General features: G+C 44.5%; 2 protein-coding genes across 3 annotated transcripts in view; one reads left to right on the forward strand and one right to left on the reverse strand.

Moving 5' to 3' along the window:
• Positions 1–12,506, forward strand: part of HECA (hdc homolog, cell cycle regulator) — a 232,788-nt gene extending 220,282 nt beyond the window's left edge. For both annotated transcript variants that reach the window (XM_042987232.1, XM_042987233.1), the window contains exons 5-6: positions 6,711–6,771; positions 12,402–12,506. In XM_042987232.1, coding sequence (XP_042843166.1) covers positions 6,711–6,771; positions 12,402–12,431 — 91 coding nt within the window. In that variant the 3' untranslated portion in view covers positions 12,432–12,506. The remainder of the gene's footprint in view (positions 1–6,710; positions 6,772–12,401) is intronic.
• On the reverse strand, positions 1,324–3,033 carry CITED2 (Cbp/p300 interacting transactivator with Glu/Asp rich carboxy-terminal domain 2). The gene is made up of 2 exons (XM_042987236.1): positions 2,780–3,033; positions 1,324–2,314 (listed from the first exon to the last, which is right to left on the reverse strand). Exon 2 carries the CDS (start codon positions 2,304–2,306, stop codon positions 1,485–1,487), a length of 822 nt encoding a protein of 273 aa, XP_042843170.1. The 5' UTR covers positions 2,307–2,314; positions 2,780–3,033; the 3' UTR covers positions 1,324–1,484.
• Positions 12,507–18,587: the final 6,081 nt, after the last annotated feature.

Consider the following 18,587-nt stretch of genomic DNA (forward strand, 5'->3'; position numbering starts at 1 on the left):
TCTGCCCCTCTTCCTCTTAGGACTATAAACCAGTCAGAAGCTATTTCAGAGATTAAGCTAGAAAATGTGTGCCTCTCCTTAGGACTTTTGCTGAGAAAGAAAATTCGTCACTAGAGATAAAGGGAGATTTATGTTTAATGCCATCGTCACCATTCCCCCAGTATATTATCCTGACCTGCATTTACATAGTTGAATCAGGTATATCACCAGAAACACTTGGTGTTCCCCCCTCCCATCCCGTGAAAAAAATTTTTTTTATAGGATTTAGCGTCACAAACCTTTAACTCTGGAGTACACTTGAATATGATGACAATTAAGAAAAAAAATGCTCTTTGACAACTTTGCAGCTTCTGATTAAACCACACCAAGAGGCATGTTACAATGATAACAATGAAGCATTATGCCAATTATGTTAAATCCTGCTCTCCACTTAAGCTCATCATGACCTGTTTTAGTGTCCTGTAATTTATCCTTTGGAATGCTTACTCTCATCAATAAAGTGTTCAACTTACAGAGAGAAAAAGCCACCAAAAGGAACAACCACCCCCACCCCCCAATGACTTCTAGAAAACAAGTATTTCTTAACTTTTTATTGACATTGGCAAATTAAAATAGAATAAATTAACAAGTATTTTCTCAAAAAAATGTTTTGTACAAAAATACTGTCAAAATTTCCTAAAAAGCTTTCAACACAGTAGTATCTTTTCATGTACTGAATAGAACTATTAGCACAGTGTCAAAAATGTTGAAGACAGAAACAAAATAAAAATCTGTGAAATGTTTGCCACTGACGACATTCCACACCCTATTATTGTCTGTACATATGGGGGAGGGGGAACAGCCAACTTGAAAGTGAACAGTATGACTTTTCCTGATCCAGAACGGTTTGGCCCACATCTGTTTAATCTTCCAGTTTAGCATATTTAAAAAATTAGTCTGTACTCAAATGCATAGTTAAAAAAAAATGAAGCGAGATGGCAGAGTTTGTGCAGTAATATCTGCCCTTCAAAGTTCATGCAACCAACTAATGCAAATTTTTCCTTTCACTCGTCAATCTGAATGCAACTCAGTCATTTGAAACCATCTACAAAATCCACAAGATTAAGCAGTTTGCCAAGATTAATATCTAACAGTTGAGCACTGGAGAAAGTGAGGAAATAAGGAGTAAAAACAAACAACAAAAAAGACCAAGTTAGCTAGATATTTCAACTACATAAGGGAGGTGAATGTCAAGGCTACAAAACGAAACAAAAACAGAAAAAAAAAAAAAAAGTGGCAGCAATTTTTTTAAACCAATTTGTACAAGTTTATAGTTTTACTTTGTTTCCAAGTTCTCAAACCTTTCAAGATCTGAAAAGTGAGATACTGTGTCTAAGGGAATGTTTTTTTTTTTTGTTTTGTTTTGTTTTTTTGTTTTTTTGTTTTTTCTTTAATTCACACCGAAGTTGGGGGTTTGATTTCTTTTCGCCGGGGTTTCGATCAAGTCAACAGCTTACTCTGCTGGGCTGCTGTTTGCACACGAAGTCCGTCATAAAATCAAACTCGTTTTGCCCCAGCCAGAGTTCGGGCAGCTCCTTGATGCGGTCCAAACCCATTTCTATCACTAAGGACATAAGCACTTCCTCGTCGATGAAATCAGTGTCTATGACATTGGGCGGCAGCATTGCAGCAGGGACGTGGGCCACGGAGGCGGGCATGTTGCTGCCGCTGCCGCCGCCGCTGCCGCCGCCGCTATTGCCGCTGCCCGCGCCACCACCCGAGGTGCCGCCGGAGCCGCCGGGGGTGCTGCTGCCGCCGGAGCCGCCGGGGGTGCTGCTGCCGCCGCTGTGCTTGGGGTTGCAATCTCGGAAGTGCTGGTTTGTCCCGTTCATCTGGTGGCCTGCAGCAGGGTGCAAATCCGGCATGTAGTGGTTGTGGGGGTAGGGGTGATGGTTGAAATACTGGTTGTTGAGCTTCTGCAGCTGCATGCTGGCCGGCAGGGAGCCTCCCTGGCTGGCCACCGGGGGGCCCATGAACTGGGAGTTGTTAAACCGGGCCGCGGGGGCCAGCGCGCTCGGGGGGTGCCCTCCGTTCACAGTCCCCGGCCCCATCGCGTGCCTGATGCCGCTCGTGGCATTCATGTTGCCCGCGCCGTAGTGTATGTGCTCGCCCATCAGGGCGTTGAAGGCGTGTTGGGGCTGCTGCTGCTGGTGGTGATGGGGGCTCGGGAACTGCCCCATGCCCATGCGATGGGCAGGGTGGTGGTGCAGCCCGTTGGTGCCGTCGGGGAAGCGCCCGTGGTTCATGGCCATCATATGGTCTGCCATTTCCAGTCCTGAAAGTGAAAAGGGCAGACGGTAAGACTCGCGCCACACGTGCCGCCCACCAAGGCGCACCCCACTTTTTCTTGCCTCTGTCCCCTAGGCTCCCCGGACGCACGTCGGCTGCGAACCACTAACTATCCCCGGGATCCTACTAGTAGCCCGTGCACCCGGGGCTGGCCGCCACGGCGGACCTGCCACCCACAACAGAGCTGGGCGCGAACAAACAGCCCCTTCCCCTGCGATCGGGCGGGCGGACCCGTGCCCACACCCCCCTCTGCTCCCCGAAGTCGCCTAATAAAGGAAGTGCCCCGTAGCCGTGCCGCGAACTTCAGGCATTAAATCAGCCCTCCTCATCCTGTTGTTGCACATCCTGTTGTTATTCCCCAGCTCCGCCTCACGCTCTTCCTCCGGGCAAACCCAGCCCTCGGAGGACTGGGCTGGCAGGCGCCCCAGCCGGCTTCGCCCGCCGCGCTTACCTTCCGTCTTTGCGATTTCTGCTCCGAAGACCGAGGGCGGGATCGTCGGGTCCGGGACCGGCTCAGCAGCACATAGAGGGGGCCTTCCCGGTGTGCAGGGCGCTCGCTGTCGCGATGTCGGCACAGAGGTCTTGCAGCAGCCGCTGGGGCAGAATCGGAGCCGTTCCCTTTTATTTCCCCTCCGCTGCCCTCGCAGCTCTGTAAGACCGCCCGGCAGCTGCCAACAATGAGCTGTGTTTCTTAGGGCTTTGGCCACAGTTAATATAAGGGATTTCAGGAAGGGCGGAGCGAGAGCCTCCCGGGAGGGCGGTAGCAAAACGCGGACTCCGGAGCATCGGGCACGCCGGACCGGGTAGCGGAGCCGCGTCCCCGCGGCCAGAGGCACGTGCGCAGAGGCTGCGGGCCCAGGCGCCGCCTCAGTGCCGCCGGACTCTGGTTTCCTCTCAGCCCACAAACACCGGGCCAGCCCGGTCGCCCCGGAGCGGGAAGAAAACGCCCCCTGCACTTCTAGCTCCAAATTAGCGCCTGCCCCGAGAAGAGCGAGGAAAACGCGCTGCTTCCCGCTGGCCGGATCCCCCACCCCCCGCACTCCCAGTCGGCTCACCTAGCGATCTGGGCTGCCTTCTGCGGGGAAAAGGGGGTGCCCTGCATAGTGCTCTTCCTGCATAGTGCCCTTCTGCCACCCCGGCTTTGCAAACCCTCCACCCACGCGCCCTCCCCCCCCCCGCCTTCCCCGGGCTGCGAAGAATGGCTGTGTTTCCCCGAGTGCGGTTTTAAATACCCGGACAAATAATGCCCCTTCCCTGAGCACACTTTCCCGGGCTGTGCCTTTGTGTTTTTATAGGAGCATTGGGTGAACCTGATCTAGCTATTCTGAGTGTAGATGCATTCCCCCCCCCACCCCCCACCCCCCGCCGACTCCTTTCAAGGACAGGAGCTGGGGGCGGGGAGCGGCAGCGGCTGCAGGTGGACGGAGCGCGCCCGCGGGCCCGGCCGCCTCCGCTCCCTCGCCCTGGAGTCCGGTCCGCGCTTTCGGGCCCGCTCGCCGCTCCCGGGGTACGTGTGCTTCTGCTAAGTTTGCGTTTGCAGCTCTTGGTAGCTTTGGCATCCGAGCTGAGGCGTCTCTGCTCTGTAAACAAACTCAGCGATCCTCGTCCCCAGATCCACCTTTTTGCACATACACAGTTTCTTGCTTCTGCTGTTGCCCTTGATCCGGGAGGTGGGGGTGTGTGCAAACTTGCACAGCCTCCCTCCGGGCTCTGCCTGACGATTTGGGGTTGATTTAGAAGCGAACGGGTTTGTAATTAAGAAATTCGAGGGCTGAGTAAAACTGCTGTTGCTGGAAAAGGAAAACAAATAGATAACATGGTAATCGCTTTGTAAATAAAGTCGTTCTGGAGGTGGGCACGTAGCTGCACGTCCCGTATGGCACCGTGCGCGCGCACACACTGCTGGGACTCTTCCTTTTCAGTGAAATTGTTCAGTGGGGCAATAGGCGATAATAATAACCTTGCTTCCCAGAACGCGGCACAAGTAGCCTGGTCGTCCATTTGGCTCATTGACTTGCAAATAAAAACCCTAACACCGGTCTGGGCTACTACCCGGTCGGAGCCCTCTTGCTTTCTCACTTGGAGAAGCCGAGTTGTTTCCCCAACACCATGATGAGGTTGCTCTGAGCTTTTTATATTGCGCTTTATGTGGTAAAAGCGAGTTTAGCGCTCCGAATAAGGACTTCTGTTCAGAGTTGTTCCTTCATAACTCGATAGCCATTGAAGACTTCCTGCTGCGAAGGGCTAGTCCCCCGCCTTCCACCCCTCCTTTTCTCCCTTGCACACAAGACTTTTTTAGGCCCTATTTTTTGGAGGACTGGAAATTCTGATACATTTCCCCTTTCAGGAGTTTGCAGAAATCCTGAGGATTGCGAGCGAATCCTGATTATGTGAACCTATTATCCCTGTCTTCCTCTAGTTAGATATATAAATTTATAGACCTACTATACAAATACAATATTTTTAATATATGTACTTAAACATTGTTACCGTCTTTTTCTCCTTCCTTTTCCAGGCTCTTCAGCATTTATAGCTGTGTGTGCAATGATATTTAAACCTCAAAAATATTTACTTTTTGGAGACTTGCACATGGAACACGTTGCATTGTTTGCAATAATCTCCTATTCTGTCTACCCACCACTTTTACCTGTAGGTCATCGACTTGCACTTATTGAATCGGAGGCTGGGGAGAAACCTGAAAGTGTCACCTGCTATTAAAAAAAAAAAAAAAAAAAAAAAAAAAAGGCTCCAAAATTCTGGTCAACCCCGGACTCAAAAATTGTCAGATAGATTGTTGACTTCCTGTCCTCATACTGCAGTGTCTTGCGACACGACGGCCAGCTCTTGAATGCCTAATCTAAATTCCTCTTGCAGCCATTAAGAAAAGGTGCAGCTCCATCCAGTACCAGTGGTTCCACATACTGTTGGGAAATCTCCTGAAAGGTCACCTCCCCACCCCCACCATCCGTTAAAGGGAAAAAAAAAAATTAGTTCTGGGACCAGCTGGTCAAAACGTGGCGTGCTTTGCTCATTTATCCATCCGCCCAGTGAATGTTCCCTACACGCCAGGCACTTTCTTAGCGCCTAGAGGAACAACGGGTATGGGAACTCATTTTCGAAAAGAAGAGTCGGGCAAACGGGTTTGGGGCACACTGTAATAAATGCAGCAGCAGCATTCAGCCAACGCCAGGACTTCTGGAAGTACCTAGGAGGGACCCCTAACCTGGTCTCAGGGGCCTTGGGAAGGCTTCCCAGTGTAGGTGGTGACTAAATTGAGGCCGAGGATGAGTAGAGGTTAGGCCACCCCAGGAGGGGGCAGAGACGAGAGCGGCAAGGTTGGAGAGGTAAACTGGGGCTGGATCCCGTGGTCGTTGGTTCCCAAACTGAGAAAATTCGGATTATATCCTGAAGACAAGGGGATACAGGCAAAGACTTGTGAATCAGTGAGGCGATCACGCTTTTGTTTCAGAGAGATCAGGACAGTACTGTGGAGAATGGATTCAGAAAGTAAGGCTGGAAACAGAGAGCCCAGTTAGGGGTAGTTATAGTCCTCAGTCATCCAGGGGTATGCAGAAGCCCATGGAACCAAGGGTTTATCCTCTGAACCCGGGTAAGGACATGGTCTGTGTGTGACCTTCCCAGCGACAGGCGGCTATATTAGCTTCCTAGCACTGCCGTGACAAAGTACTACTCTCTTTCTGCCACTCAGGCTGAAAGAATAGGAATTTGTTGTCACAGTCCTGGAGGCTAGAAGTTCAAGATCAAGGGGTGGGCAAGGCTGGTTCTGAGGGCTGTGGCAGAGAATCTGTTCCATGTGTCTCTCCTAGATTTGGTCATTCGTGGGCCATCTTCGGTGTCCCTTTGCTCGTACCTGCCCCATCCCATGTCTGCCCTCATCTCCACATGGTGTGGTCCTGTGTGCGTATGTCTAAAATTTTCCCTTTTTACAAGGACACCCGTCATATTGGATTAGAGCCTATGCTAATGACCTCACTTCGACCTGAATATCTCTGTAAAGACCCCATCTCCAAATAAGGTCACATTTTGAAATACTGAGGGTTAGGATTCCAGCACATCTTTTTTGGAGAGACACAATTCATCCTATAACAGTGGTGGAGAAACTGAACAACACCAGACCCCTTCCCTTGTGGAAAAAAAGACGCTGCCTGGGGCTCTCTTCCCAGGTACCCTGCCGGCCTGCACACTCATTTCTTCGTGTTTCTGCTCAGACACTACCTCGATGAGGTCTTCCTGACTATCCTACCCAAACAACAATAGCCCTGCTTACTTTCTTACACTGTTGGCTTTGCCTCTTGGCGTTTATCCCCACCTGATATGTTGCATATTGAATTTTTACTGTCTTCTCCTCCCTACATTGGCAGCTCCAGGGAGTGGGGACCTTGCCTGTTTGTTCATTTAGTGTCTAAAACAGATCCTGACACGGTAAGTCTTTTACTGACCAGATGAATGAATGAATGAATGAATGAAATATAGCAGAGGTACTGAGGGAAACTGAATGAAGGATTTATGAGAGGGGCACTTGGAGGGTTGAGCGTCCGACTTCGGCTCAGGTCATGATCTCGTGGTTTGTGAGTTCGAGCCCCATGACGGGCTCTGTGCTGACAGCTCGGAGTCTGGAGCCCGCTTCGGATTCTGTGTCTTCCTCTCTCTCTCTGCCCCTCCCCTGCTCATGCTCTGTCTCTCTCTCTCTCTCCCCTTCAAAAATAAATAAACATTAAAAAAAATTTTATTTGAAGGATTTATGAGGGGGGAGGTCAGGCAAGATTTTCTGGAGAAGGTTACTTTCAAGACTGGATGTAGAAGAATCTAGTGGAAAGGACAGCAGGGCACCGCTGTCTGCATGTGGCCTATCATGCACTTGAACAAAATTGTGACCTATTTGGGAAGATAGCTCATCTGGGGGTCATTGACTGTTGAGTTATGGAGGGAGGTCCATATCGGTGTGATGTTTTGATTGAAACAGAGCTTTTCTGAGGTATGCTTTGAGCTTCAGGAAACTCTTGAGTTGAGGAAAGGATGACTAAAGTACCCAGCTTCAAAAAAAATGTATGGAAGAGTTTATACATGTGTTGGTGGGGGGGGGGTGAGGCTAGGGGCCAGGGGCTAGGGTGGGGTCTAATACTAGGTTTTGTACTTTGTCTAAATGATCTCACTTAATCTTTACCCTGACGAGCAAGGATTACTTTCATCATTTCAGAAAGGAGGATTTCGAGTCTCAGAGAGTTAAAAAAAAAAAAAAAAAAAAGACCAAAAAACAAAAAGCAAAAAAAAAAAAAAAAACAAACCCACCCAAAAACTTAAAAAACAAAAAAACAAAACCCACCCAAAAACTTAAAAAAAAAAAAGGCCACCTTCTCAGAGGGTTATTAACTCATGGTTAATAAAGAGGCGGAATCTGTCTATGCATTTCTGCAAGTTGAATAAATAATGCCCTCAATGTATGTGCTTATGTAAAAATGATACATTCATATCAGTTGTAACCTTGTGGATTTGGTTCTGTGTAATAAAATACAAATTCACTTGAAATCACCACTACACTCATGATAGTGTTTTGTGTCTTTATGTATTTTCTCATTCAATAAAAATATAGTGATTCCCAGGGGGAGAGGGAGCAGGTAGTGAGATGTTTTTATTAAAAAGGGATCTTTAAAGTTGATGAAACTGATACGACTCACCTAAGAGTTGGTTAAAATAAAGATCCCAGGACATCATCTCTAGAACTCCTGATTCAGCAGATGAGGAGGGGGCCTGATGATCTATGTGTTTTTTTAAAAAGCTTCCAGTTAGTTCTGAGGTTTAGACAAGTTTGCAAACCACCAACCTTGTCCTCAGGTAGAGCAGGAGTGTAGTTCACACTGGTAGAGTCCCGTCCCCTGGATTGCCACCCATGATTGGAACTTTGCCCCGTCTTTGAAGGTCCTGCTCAGGTGACATCTTCTGTTTCAAGCCTCAATCCCTCAGGTGGAAAGAAATCTGGCTCCCTTGTTGCTCCCAGGACATTTTGCTCTAGATCTTTCTTTATGACTTCTTCTGGCTTGAGTTATGGGTATTTGGGCTCTCCTGTAGCCCTCTGGGATGGCAGACATTCCCTGGTGAGCCCCCAGGAACTGCACAATGTCATACATAGAGTAGCTTGTATTAGTCGGCTTGGGATACTGCAACAAAAGACCACCACTGCATGGACATTTATTTTCTCAGAGTTCCGGAGGCTGGAAGTCCACGATCAAGGTGTCAGCAGCCTTGGTTTCATTTGGGGCCTCTCTCTTTAGCTCGCGGGTGTTCACCTTCTTGCTGAGTCTTCAAGCGTCCTTTCCTCTATTGCCAAAGCCCCAGCTGCCTGTCAGATTTGATTAGGACCTACCCAAATGGCCTCATTTTAATTCAGTCAGTTCCTTGAAGACCTTATATCCCAATATAGTGATATTCTGAGATCCTGGAAGATAAGGCTGCAAGCTATGAATTTTATGGGACATAGTTCACCCCGTAAGACACCTCATGTATAGAGGTAACTGACATTTTATTAGCCTACAGGTTCAACAACAAACTAGACAACACTCACATTGGTTAGGAGGCTGGATGAAGTATGTTGGAAGGCAGAAGATAGCTTCAGTGACCTTAACTAATTACAGAAATGTTCCATCAAAAACGGAATTATGTTCAATAAGAAACACTTCAAAGGGCCTGTGAGGACAATAACATGGGTATTAGAGGGGAAATTAGTTGACTAGATATAACAAAATTAGTTGACTAGACACAAGAAAAGAAAAGGAAAGAAAGGAAAAGAAAGAAAGAAGGGAAGAAAGGAAGGAAGGACACAAAAAAAGTGTGGGTCAAACGGAGCCGTTGGTTGAATGGGAGGCAGCAGTGGAATGTTATTAAAAAGGAAACAACTTGGAATGTATTAGGAGTGAGAATTATCTCATGATAGAGCCGGAAGTAATCCTTTTGCTACACTTGGCTCTTTTCAGAGATTGTGGTTGGTTTGTAGCTTTACATTTTAATAAAGAATTACAGAAACTAAAGAAGGTTCATTAAAAAAAAAAAAGAGGGGAAATGTATTTTAAAGGGATGGGAAATGGGACTTACAATAGCTATTTAATCTGGAGAAGAAAAGCTGACAGGTGACTTAATACATATGTTCTGGTATACACATAGGGAAACTAATATGGAGGATCCTTTCCAGATGTTTTGCTTTTCCACTGAGACAAAGAAAAAAGGAAAGCATTTTTAAAAGAGAGCTTTAGATCAGTGGTTTTCAAATTGGGCTCTGCAGACCTGGAGAGTTCTCGGCTTTGCTTTTACGTGCTTTATGCGTTAAGGATTTCTTGTTTGAATGTGTTTTAAAACATCGTTCTGATATTAAACAGTTATGAAAATGAAAGTTTTGGCTCGCACAAAAACCAGAGCCTTCTAATTCTAGGTGGGACTTTAAAAAGAATCGTATCCGACCCCCTTCATTTTCCAAATGAGAAATCTGAGGTCCTGAGAGGTTAAGTGACTTGCCCGTAAAGGACTTCCTGAAACATCAGGATTTTAAAACACCACAGCAGATTATCAGAGGGAACTAAGTCTTTATGAAGACTTCAGTGAAATAGGATAAGAGATGTGTTGAATGGCTTAGATCAGCATTTCCCAACAGGCCCTCTGTATGATAGGCGGGGGCGTTGTAAAAGGCACGGTATCTGTATCAATTTCTAGTTTTTAAAACCTGGGAAATAAAATCATTTAAAAGTATTTTTGCTGTTCAAAATAGCAGTTTGAAAGTCTCTGAGCGTGTGCCGAGGGAGTCTACTGAGCTGGGCATAGACATCCCATGTCTGATCCGCGGGTACTTAACTGGGTTACTCTCTCGCCAAATTCCCTCTGGCAGAGGGGTAACTTTTACTATTGTACAACGTTGAGTTGCCTTCGTTCCCAATCAGTGGTTTTCAAATTGTGTTCTGCAGACCTTGAGAGTTGTGCAGATAGAAGAGAAATGGCCCCGAATAAAATAAATCAATGAGAAATGCAGTTGTGATAATTATTCTGCCAATGACTTACGATGATGCTTACCCCATGCAGAGGTTACCGTCATCTAATGAAAATTCTGATGTAGTGCCAGTATGTTCTAGAACTCAGAAGTCAGAGCCAGAAAGAGGAAACAATTGGCCTTCAATTTATTACAAATAAAGTTTCAACTGCCACATATACCAGTCGTGGAGGTGTGTTTACAAATAAGAGCCTGGACGGCTCTTCCTTTTACCTCATTAGTTGCAAAGAAAACACACAAATTCTTTTCACAAACCCCAGTTGCTATTTAAGCACAAAATATAAGAACGAAACACATCCAGACATGAAAGTGTGTTGTGTTAATTTCTGATGTCGCTGTTTGTAGTTGTATTTCAATTTCTATTTAAATAAACATTTAGTGCAAAATCCAAAGAGAAGGTATCATCGATTTTCAGTTTGTCACCAAGTGATGCTTTTCCTTAATAATTGATTCTAAACAAATTATGAATGGAAGTCCACAATGTAAGAAGAAAATATTTTGCTTTTATAATTTTGTGTAATAAATATTGTTAAAGGTAGGCTTAAAATAAATTCCACAAAATACACTTCAGTAATATATTTATCTAAGACATAATATTTTCGGTGAACTCTCTTCTTTTTAGGTATCGTACAAAACATTTTTAAATAACTGAAAAATGCCTAAGTGGCTCATGGGGCGCCTGGATGGTTTAGTAGTTTGAGTGTCAAGTCTTAGTTTCAACTCAGGTCATGATCCCAACGTTCCGTTTGTGGGTTTGAGCCCCGCATGGAATCCTTGCTTGGGATTCTCTCTCTCCCTGTCTCTCTCTCTGCCCCCCCTCACAAGTAAACAGTTTTTAAAAAATGCCTAAGTGCCTCATGAAATAATAGAAAAGGGGACAGAAATATTGAAAAAAATACTAGTTTAAAACAGTATTTCTCACAAGTCATATATGGACCCCTTTCAAGAGAAAAACATCTGTAAAACCTTAAATGCTTACTTAAGTTATTTTAATTATATTTCTTGAGTACGTAAGAATAGAAAAACAATACGTCACATACTCGTGTTTGTAGCTTCTATACGACTGCAATACTGGAATACATGCATATGCTAACCAAAAAATAACACTAGACAGTTAATAAAAAGTAAAATTAACAGCATTTAATGGAAGATTTTGTCAAAATTAAATCATCCCTTCAGTACAAGTCTAGCAACAAGAATTACAGCACATGTATATTTTTGTCTACCAAGTTTGACCGCTGGTGCTCGAACATGCCGTGCAATGAAATTCTCTACTGGAACCATGGCAAAAACTTGCATAGAGTGGCCCATGACTTCATTTAGTTTTCATGTCATGTGAACATGTCACTTACGTCTTAAAATCACGTCTGCTCTTTTCTTTCCAAGGTTTTAAGTAATATGGCCTGACACCACCACGGTTGTGTTCCCGAATCCAAATTTGAAAGATGGTCATTTTGATGATGCACAATATGATTGTAATATATTTTTTTTAAATTACCAATAAAATGAAAACATAAGATTAAAGAGTTTTTGAAGAGAAAAAGAGAATCCCCCCCCCCCCAAATGCTTTAAGTGGTGTGAAGGGTTCGTGAACTCTAGATGAATAAAAACTGGTTTGGTGGTGGTGGTGGGGCCCCCGGGGGGCTCAGTCGGTTAAGCGTCCGACTTCCGCTCAGGTCATGATCTCACGGCTCACGAGTTCGAGCCCTGTGTTGGGCTCTGTGCTGACAGCTCAGAGCCTGGAGCCTGCTTTGGATTCTGTGTCTCCCTCTCTCTCTGCTCCTCCCCTGCTCACACTCTGTCTCTCTTTGTCTCTCAAAAGTAAATAAACATTAAAAAAAAAAAACACAAAAAACCAAAAACTGGTTTGGGGAGTATCCAGCTTTAATATCAAAAATACTTTGGCTCATGTAATTATTGATTATAATAAAAAATTTGGATCAGTGGCTGAGGTCGGGGAGGGAATGGAGAGTTGAAACTAGTGGGAAGTCTGAATGTTAACCATTTTCTTTTAAAACTATAGATTTCTTTAAGAAACAACGACTGTTGGTGAGGATGTGGAGAAAAAGGAACCCCGGTGCACTGTTGGTTGGAAGGCAAACTGGGGCAGATGCTGTGGAAGACGAGATGGAGGTTTCTCAAAAAAATTAAAAATAGAATTACCCTCTGATTCTGTAATCACACTACTGGGTATTTACTCAAAGAGTACAAAAACACTCATTTGAAGAGATATATACACCCCTATGTTTATTGCAGCATTATTTACAATAGCCAAATTCTGGAAGCAGCCCAAGTGTCCATCGATAGACAGATGAGTAAAGAAGATGAAGTATAAAGATGAATAGCATTCGGCCACGAAAAAGAATAAAATCTTGCCATTTGCAACAACATGGATGGATCTAGAGAGTACGATGTTAAGCTATTTTGCTTAGCCAATCAGAGAAAGACTAATACCATATGATTTCACTCATGTAGAATTTAAGAAACAAAACAAATGAGCAAAGGGGGAAAAAAAAAAGAGAGACAAACCAGAAAACAGACTCTTAACTGTAGAAAATAAACATGGTTACTGGAGGTGAGTGGGGGGATGGATGAATTAGGCGAAGAGTATTAAGAGTGTACTTATCACAGTGGACACTGAATAATGTATGGAATGATTGAATCGCTGTATTGTACACCCAAAGCTAATATAATACTGTACATTAACTACACTGGAATTAAAAAAATATATATATAGATTTCTTTCCTATATCAAATAAAAACATGACTCCAAAGTTGTCTGTGAGTTCAATCTTCTTTTATTTGTTGAGTCACTAGTTCCTTCTTCCATTCATTTGAATGCCTGTGTATGGGGCACCTGGGTGGCTCAGTCGGTTGAGCGTCTGACTTTGGCTCAGGTCATGATCTCACGTCTCATTGGTTCGAGCCCCGTGTCGGGCTCTGTGCTGTCAGCTCAGAGCCTGGAACCTGCTTCATATTCTGGGTCTCTCTCCCTCTCTGCCCCTCTCCCACTCGGCTGTCTGTCTCAAAAATGAAAATAAACACTAAAAAAAATTAAAAAAAAAGTAAATGCCTATGTAGTAACTACATAAGCATGATTTTTATTACTGTGTCAATTATTTCTGTTTTAAACGGTTTTTTCAGAGTGCTTACAGGTACTTCAGTTCTTTAAATATTTTAAGCAGTCTTGTTTATACCACTCATTTGTAGTGGGCAAGGGACTTCTAAGCTAATTTGACGTGCAGTGTCGATTCTGGAATCAGTATGTAGGGGTGCCAGAGAAGCACCCCCTAGAACGTTGAGAGAAGATTATCTTCTGGGAGTGAAACGGAGGGAGCATAAACATGTGTGAGAGAAAATCAGCATCTTTAGCAGGAAAGGCCCAGCTTCTTAGGCCTGGTGGCTACCTTGAGAGTTCGTAGACATAAGAATTCCAGGCACGAGAAGGGTGTCCTCCTGTTGTAAATTAATAAACTGCCCTTCGTAGTCTCTGATGGTCTGAAGAGTGTGGGAGCCAGTACAGCTCTAGATGGATGGACCAGCCATGCTGAAGACCAGGCCTCGGTCTCTGGTGTCATCACCAAAGGAAAGACATAGATGCCAGGACTGATCGTTTAGCCTTCCTCCCTTCCTGTTATCTCTGAGCTACAATTATAATGGGTCTGTTGAAACCGAATTCTGAGTCGTCAGAATCCTACTTACTGATCTCTTATCATACCTTGCCATTCTATGAGACTTTACTGTATTTTGCTCTAGACAGTTTAGACCCTCCATTTTTGTCCCTATTATGTATGATGCCTTGTGATGTTCACCATGTGGAGTTACACATTTGTTTTGTGACTCTTTGATTACCGCCCCCATGAAGGCAGGGACCATACGACTATCTTATCCCAGTGCTACAACATTGTATCCCCAGTGCAAAACCAGTACATGATGCAGAGGGGGTGATCATGAAGCTAAAATTTCTAATTCTTTTCCCCCTAGCAGTTAAGCAATTGAGATTTAATTTAAAACCTCCTTTTTTAAAAAAAAAATTGAAATTGTTTTTTAGTTTTCTAATTGGCTACTCTGTGGACCCTCTAAAAGTTTTCTCCGTATTTGCTAATCTGTGCTGAATAATTCAGCAGGATCTTTATAAAATTACCATTTGCGTTTCGAAAACGTTTCACCACCTTCTCAAGATTCCAAATCTTCCCCCCCGCATGTAAGCTCTTCTGTAGACCATTTTTCCTGTAATTTTTGTTGGCTTTGTGGCTCTTTCATAAGGCGTCATCAGGGGGAAGAGAGTTCTGAGCGAGGATCAGTTCTCTGCTTGGAGGTACGGGCTTCTCATCCTGTTTCTCTCCCCATTTAAGAGGATTTGACGAAAGCGGATCCCGCAGAAGATGAACCTATGTGCTGCATGTTCATGTCGTCTGGTGCAGTGGCGGGACACGTGATGCTTTCTATGAAACATTAATTTAGATGTAAGTCCCAGGGCGTCATAACACCAACAGGTAGGGCCCTCCGTCGTCGTTTTTGTCTAACAGGGAGCCTCCTTGAAAAGGAGAGAAGAAGCCAAGGAGGACGTCAGGAAAGAAGTCCAGAGTGCAGGAGGCTGGACGAGCTCTGCTATTTGAGATCTGAAGCAATCAGGTAAAAGCTGCAAAACTGGAACCCACAAGGCGAACTCAGCCAGCCAGCTCTAACAGAGAATGGTTTTCCTACATGCCACCCGCTTCCTCATGCTACCACCACCACAATTTCTGCCAGTCTGGGGCCCTGACTGAGTTCTCGTCGTGTCCTAATCCCTGGCACAGCGGGAATTCAGAATACGCTTCGTGTGACACCCAGACCTATTCCCTTGTCACTCTGCTTGGCTGATAAAGGTACGTTAGTTCAGGTGAGGAGAGATTTTGATGAGTAAAACTGTTCTCAGGAGGTAAAAGTGGTTTCACTAATAGATCAGAAACTGTCTTATTTGTCCAAATATAGATCTAAAATTCAACAGAAGGCAGAAACTATGTTTGGATGTATAGTACTTTGGTAAACAGCAAAGTGTTCAGCTTTGCAAAACTCGTAAGGGGGGGTCCCTTGCAGTTACTAATTATGCTTCGGTGCTACGAAGGTTCACTGAGGTTTGGGTCTGCGTCCGGATCTGTTGTTTTCTGACTGTCACGGTGGATCCCTTCTTTTCCACGAAGAGCATCCAACTGAATCATAACGGTTAGTGATTCAACTTGATGTAGCTCTGCTTCTAAAACTGAAAGAGCCTAGGCAGCTGGAGGCAGAAAGTCTTCGATTTTCTTTAAATGCATCAAGTTATTTGGGGTGCCTGGGTGGCTCAGTCAGTTAAGTGTCCGATTTTGGCGCTGAGAGCCCGGAGCCTGCTTCAGATTCTGTGTCTCCCTCTCTCTGCACCCCTCCCCCATTCACACTCTGCCTTTCTTTCTCTAAAAAATAAATACACATTCAAAAAAATAATAAATGCATCAAGTTACCAACAGTATCAAAAATATTTACCCAAGTGTCCATCGGTGGATGAATGGGTAAAGAAGATGTGGTATATATGTATATATATATATATATATATATATATATATATATATATACATATATAGATACACACACATTGGAAGGGTATTGGGTCATAAAAAAGAAGGAAACCTTGCCATTTGCAACAACATGGATGGACCTTGAGGGCATTATGCTAAGTGAAACACGTTGGTCAGAGAAAGAAAAATACTGTACGATCCCACTTACATGTGGAATCTAAACAAAACAAAACTCAAAGCAAAAGCCCCAAACTTGTAGATACAGAGAACAAATTGGTGGTTACCGGAAGCAGGGGATGGGGGGGTGGAGGGTGGGTGAAATAGGCGAAGGTGGTCAAAAGTTACAAACTTCTAGTAACAAAATAAATACGTCCTGGGGTCATGTATAGCATGGTGACTGTGGTTAATAATACCGTATAGTATATTTGGAAGTTGCTAAACAAAGAAATCTTAAAAGTTCTCATCACAAAAAAAAAATGTGTAACTGTGTGGTTATGGATGTTAACAAGACTTGCTATGATGATCATTTGGCAATGTGTACGTATATCAAATCATTATGTTGTACACCTGAAACTAATGTCATGTTATATGTCAATTATATCTCAAAAAAAAAAAAAAAACCCAAACAACTCTTTACTAGTTTATTTAGTAGTTTGTGCACAAAGTGCACAAATAATAAGATAGACTTCACAAGCCACATGCAGAAATGTGCCTGATTCTTGCTGCACCTTGAATGCCACTAATGGAGCTTCTTAAAAAAGCGTTTATTTGTTTTTGAGGGAGAGATCATGAGCGGGGGAGGGGCCGAGAGCAGAGGACAGAGGATCCGAAGCGGACTCTGTGCTGACAACAGAGAGCCCGATGCGAAGTTCGAACTCAGGAACTGTGAGATCATGACCTGAGCCTCAATCAAGAGTTGGATGCTTAACCACCTGCGCCACCCAGGAGCCCTGATAATGGAGCTTTTGAAGTAAACTCAAAAGGATCGTGGAATCATAGAACGTTGCAGATGAGAGGACCCATAAAAACCATCGAGTCCAACCCATTTCATTTAGAGTTTATAAAAATTCAGACTAAGGGAGGTGAAATGACTTGCCCACAAAGATAGGGGGACTCACGAGCCAGAAGGAGGGGCACAGATGTTATGAACTATCTTGTGAAATTCTTGCCCTGATGCGTATGCCTTGCTGACAAACCTGAAGGGAGATGGCACCAGAAAAAACTACACGTGGCTGAAGACTTTCCTCGCACACGCGTTGCCCTCCGGAGACGCCAGGATTCTTCCCTCTATCGAATCTCTGGCAAGCCCAATCGCCATCAGAACTTGAGTCAGGGCATACGGGTAAGTCATGCTGGTGGCCAAGAGTGTCCTCAGAGGCAGACGAAAGATCAGGGACCTCTGTTTAGACAAAGGCGTAGAATCAGTTCACCGAAAACATCTTGATATTCTGCTCTCAGGTTATTTGACGAGAACTATTTACAACAGGCAGAAGCCCTGGTTTGAAGAGTCCCGGGGGCAAATATGGTGCTCTAGAAGGTGGAAATCAAGGTCTATAACTAGGACTCTGGAACACCTGGAAAAAAGGTTATAGTTCTAACTCAGGTGAAGATGGCTTGGTAGGCAAACAGAATCTGAAAAAGAAAAGTGCGTAGTATGGATTATACGGACAAGTTAACCAAGCATTTCTCCTAACTCAGTTGTGTCCCTTCGTCAGTGCCAGACTACTTGATCACCGTTCTTTCCGAACACCCCTGTTTATTACAAAGTTCTTTTAATTTTCAGAACACAGAGTGGGTGAGGCCCCACTGGAATGCTGAAGGGTAAATAGACAATGAAAGCGAGTGAAACTAGGAAGGACTACACATAATGTGTGAGATTAGTTATCTAGAGAAATAACTCAAGAGATTGTCTGTACACAGTTAGCTGAGGGGAACAGGAATCACCCACATCTAGTCAATGTTGACCAGGCTCTGAATCTCAGGGAGGCATTCTTAGGACAATAGGACAATGAAACCACTTTGGAAAAACCAAAGAGTAACAGAAGTGATTAGAACCAACCATGCAACCTGAAGTCTAATGAGTTGTCTGAAGAAAGAGGCATTCCCTGAAGGTCAGCATGACATCTAGATGAAATGGAGTCTAAAAAGTAAGAATTTGGGGCGCCTGGGTGGCGCAGTCGGTTAAGCGTCCGACTTCAGCCAGGTCACGATCTCGCAGTCCGTGAGTTCGAGCCCCGCGTCAGGCTCTGGGCTGATGGCTCGGAGCCTGGAGCCTGTTTCCGATTCTGTGTCTCCCTCTCTCTCTGCCCCTCCCCCGTTCATGCTCTGTCTCTCTCTGTCCCAAAAATAAATAAAAAACGTTGAAAAAAAAAAAAAAATTTAAAAAAAAAAAAATAAAAAAATAAAAAGTAAGAATTTAGCCGTGTCTATGTGCCCTGGACCAAAAAAGCACAAATTTTGGTGTCTTGAGAAGTGTCCTCTACTGTGTGGGAAGGTTTTCTCAGCGGGTCTAATGTGGTGTCTGTCAACTCTTTCCCTCGATCATTCTTCCCCCTGTGCTGATTCTGTGTCTACCAATGAAATTTCTGATAAATAATTCAAGTTTTAATAGCTAGAACAACTAGAAGAAAATATAAAGGATATTGTTAAGATTGTAGGGTAGGGGAAACCTTGAG

This window comes from Panthera tigris, chromosome B2 (genome assembly GCF_018350195.1).
Source record: "Panthera tigris isolate Pti1 chromosome B2, P.tigris_Pti1_mat1.1, whole genome shotgun sequence".
In the NCBI taxonomy this organism is placed as follows: Eukaryota; Metazoa; Chordata; class Mammalia; order Carnivora; family Felidae; genus Panthera; species Panthera tigris.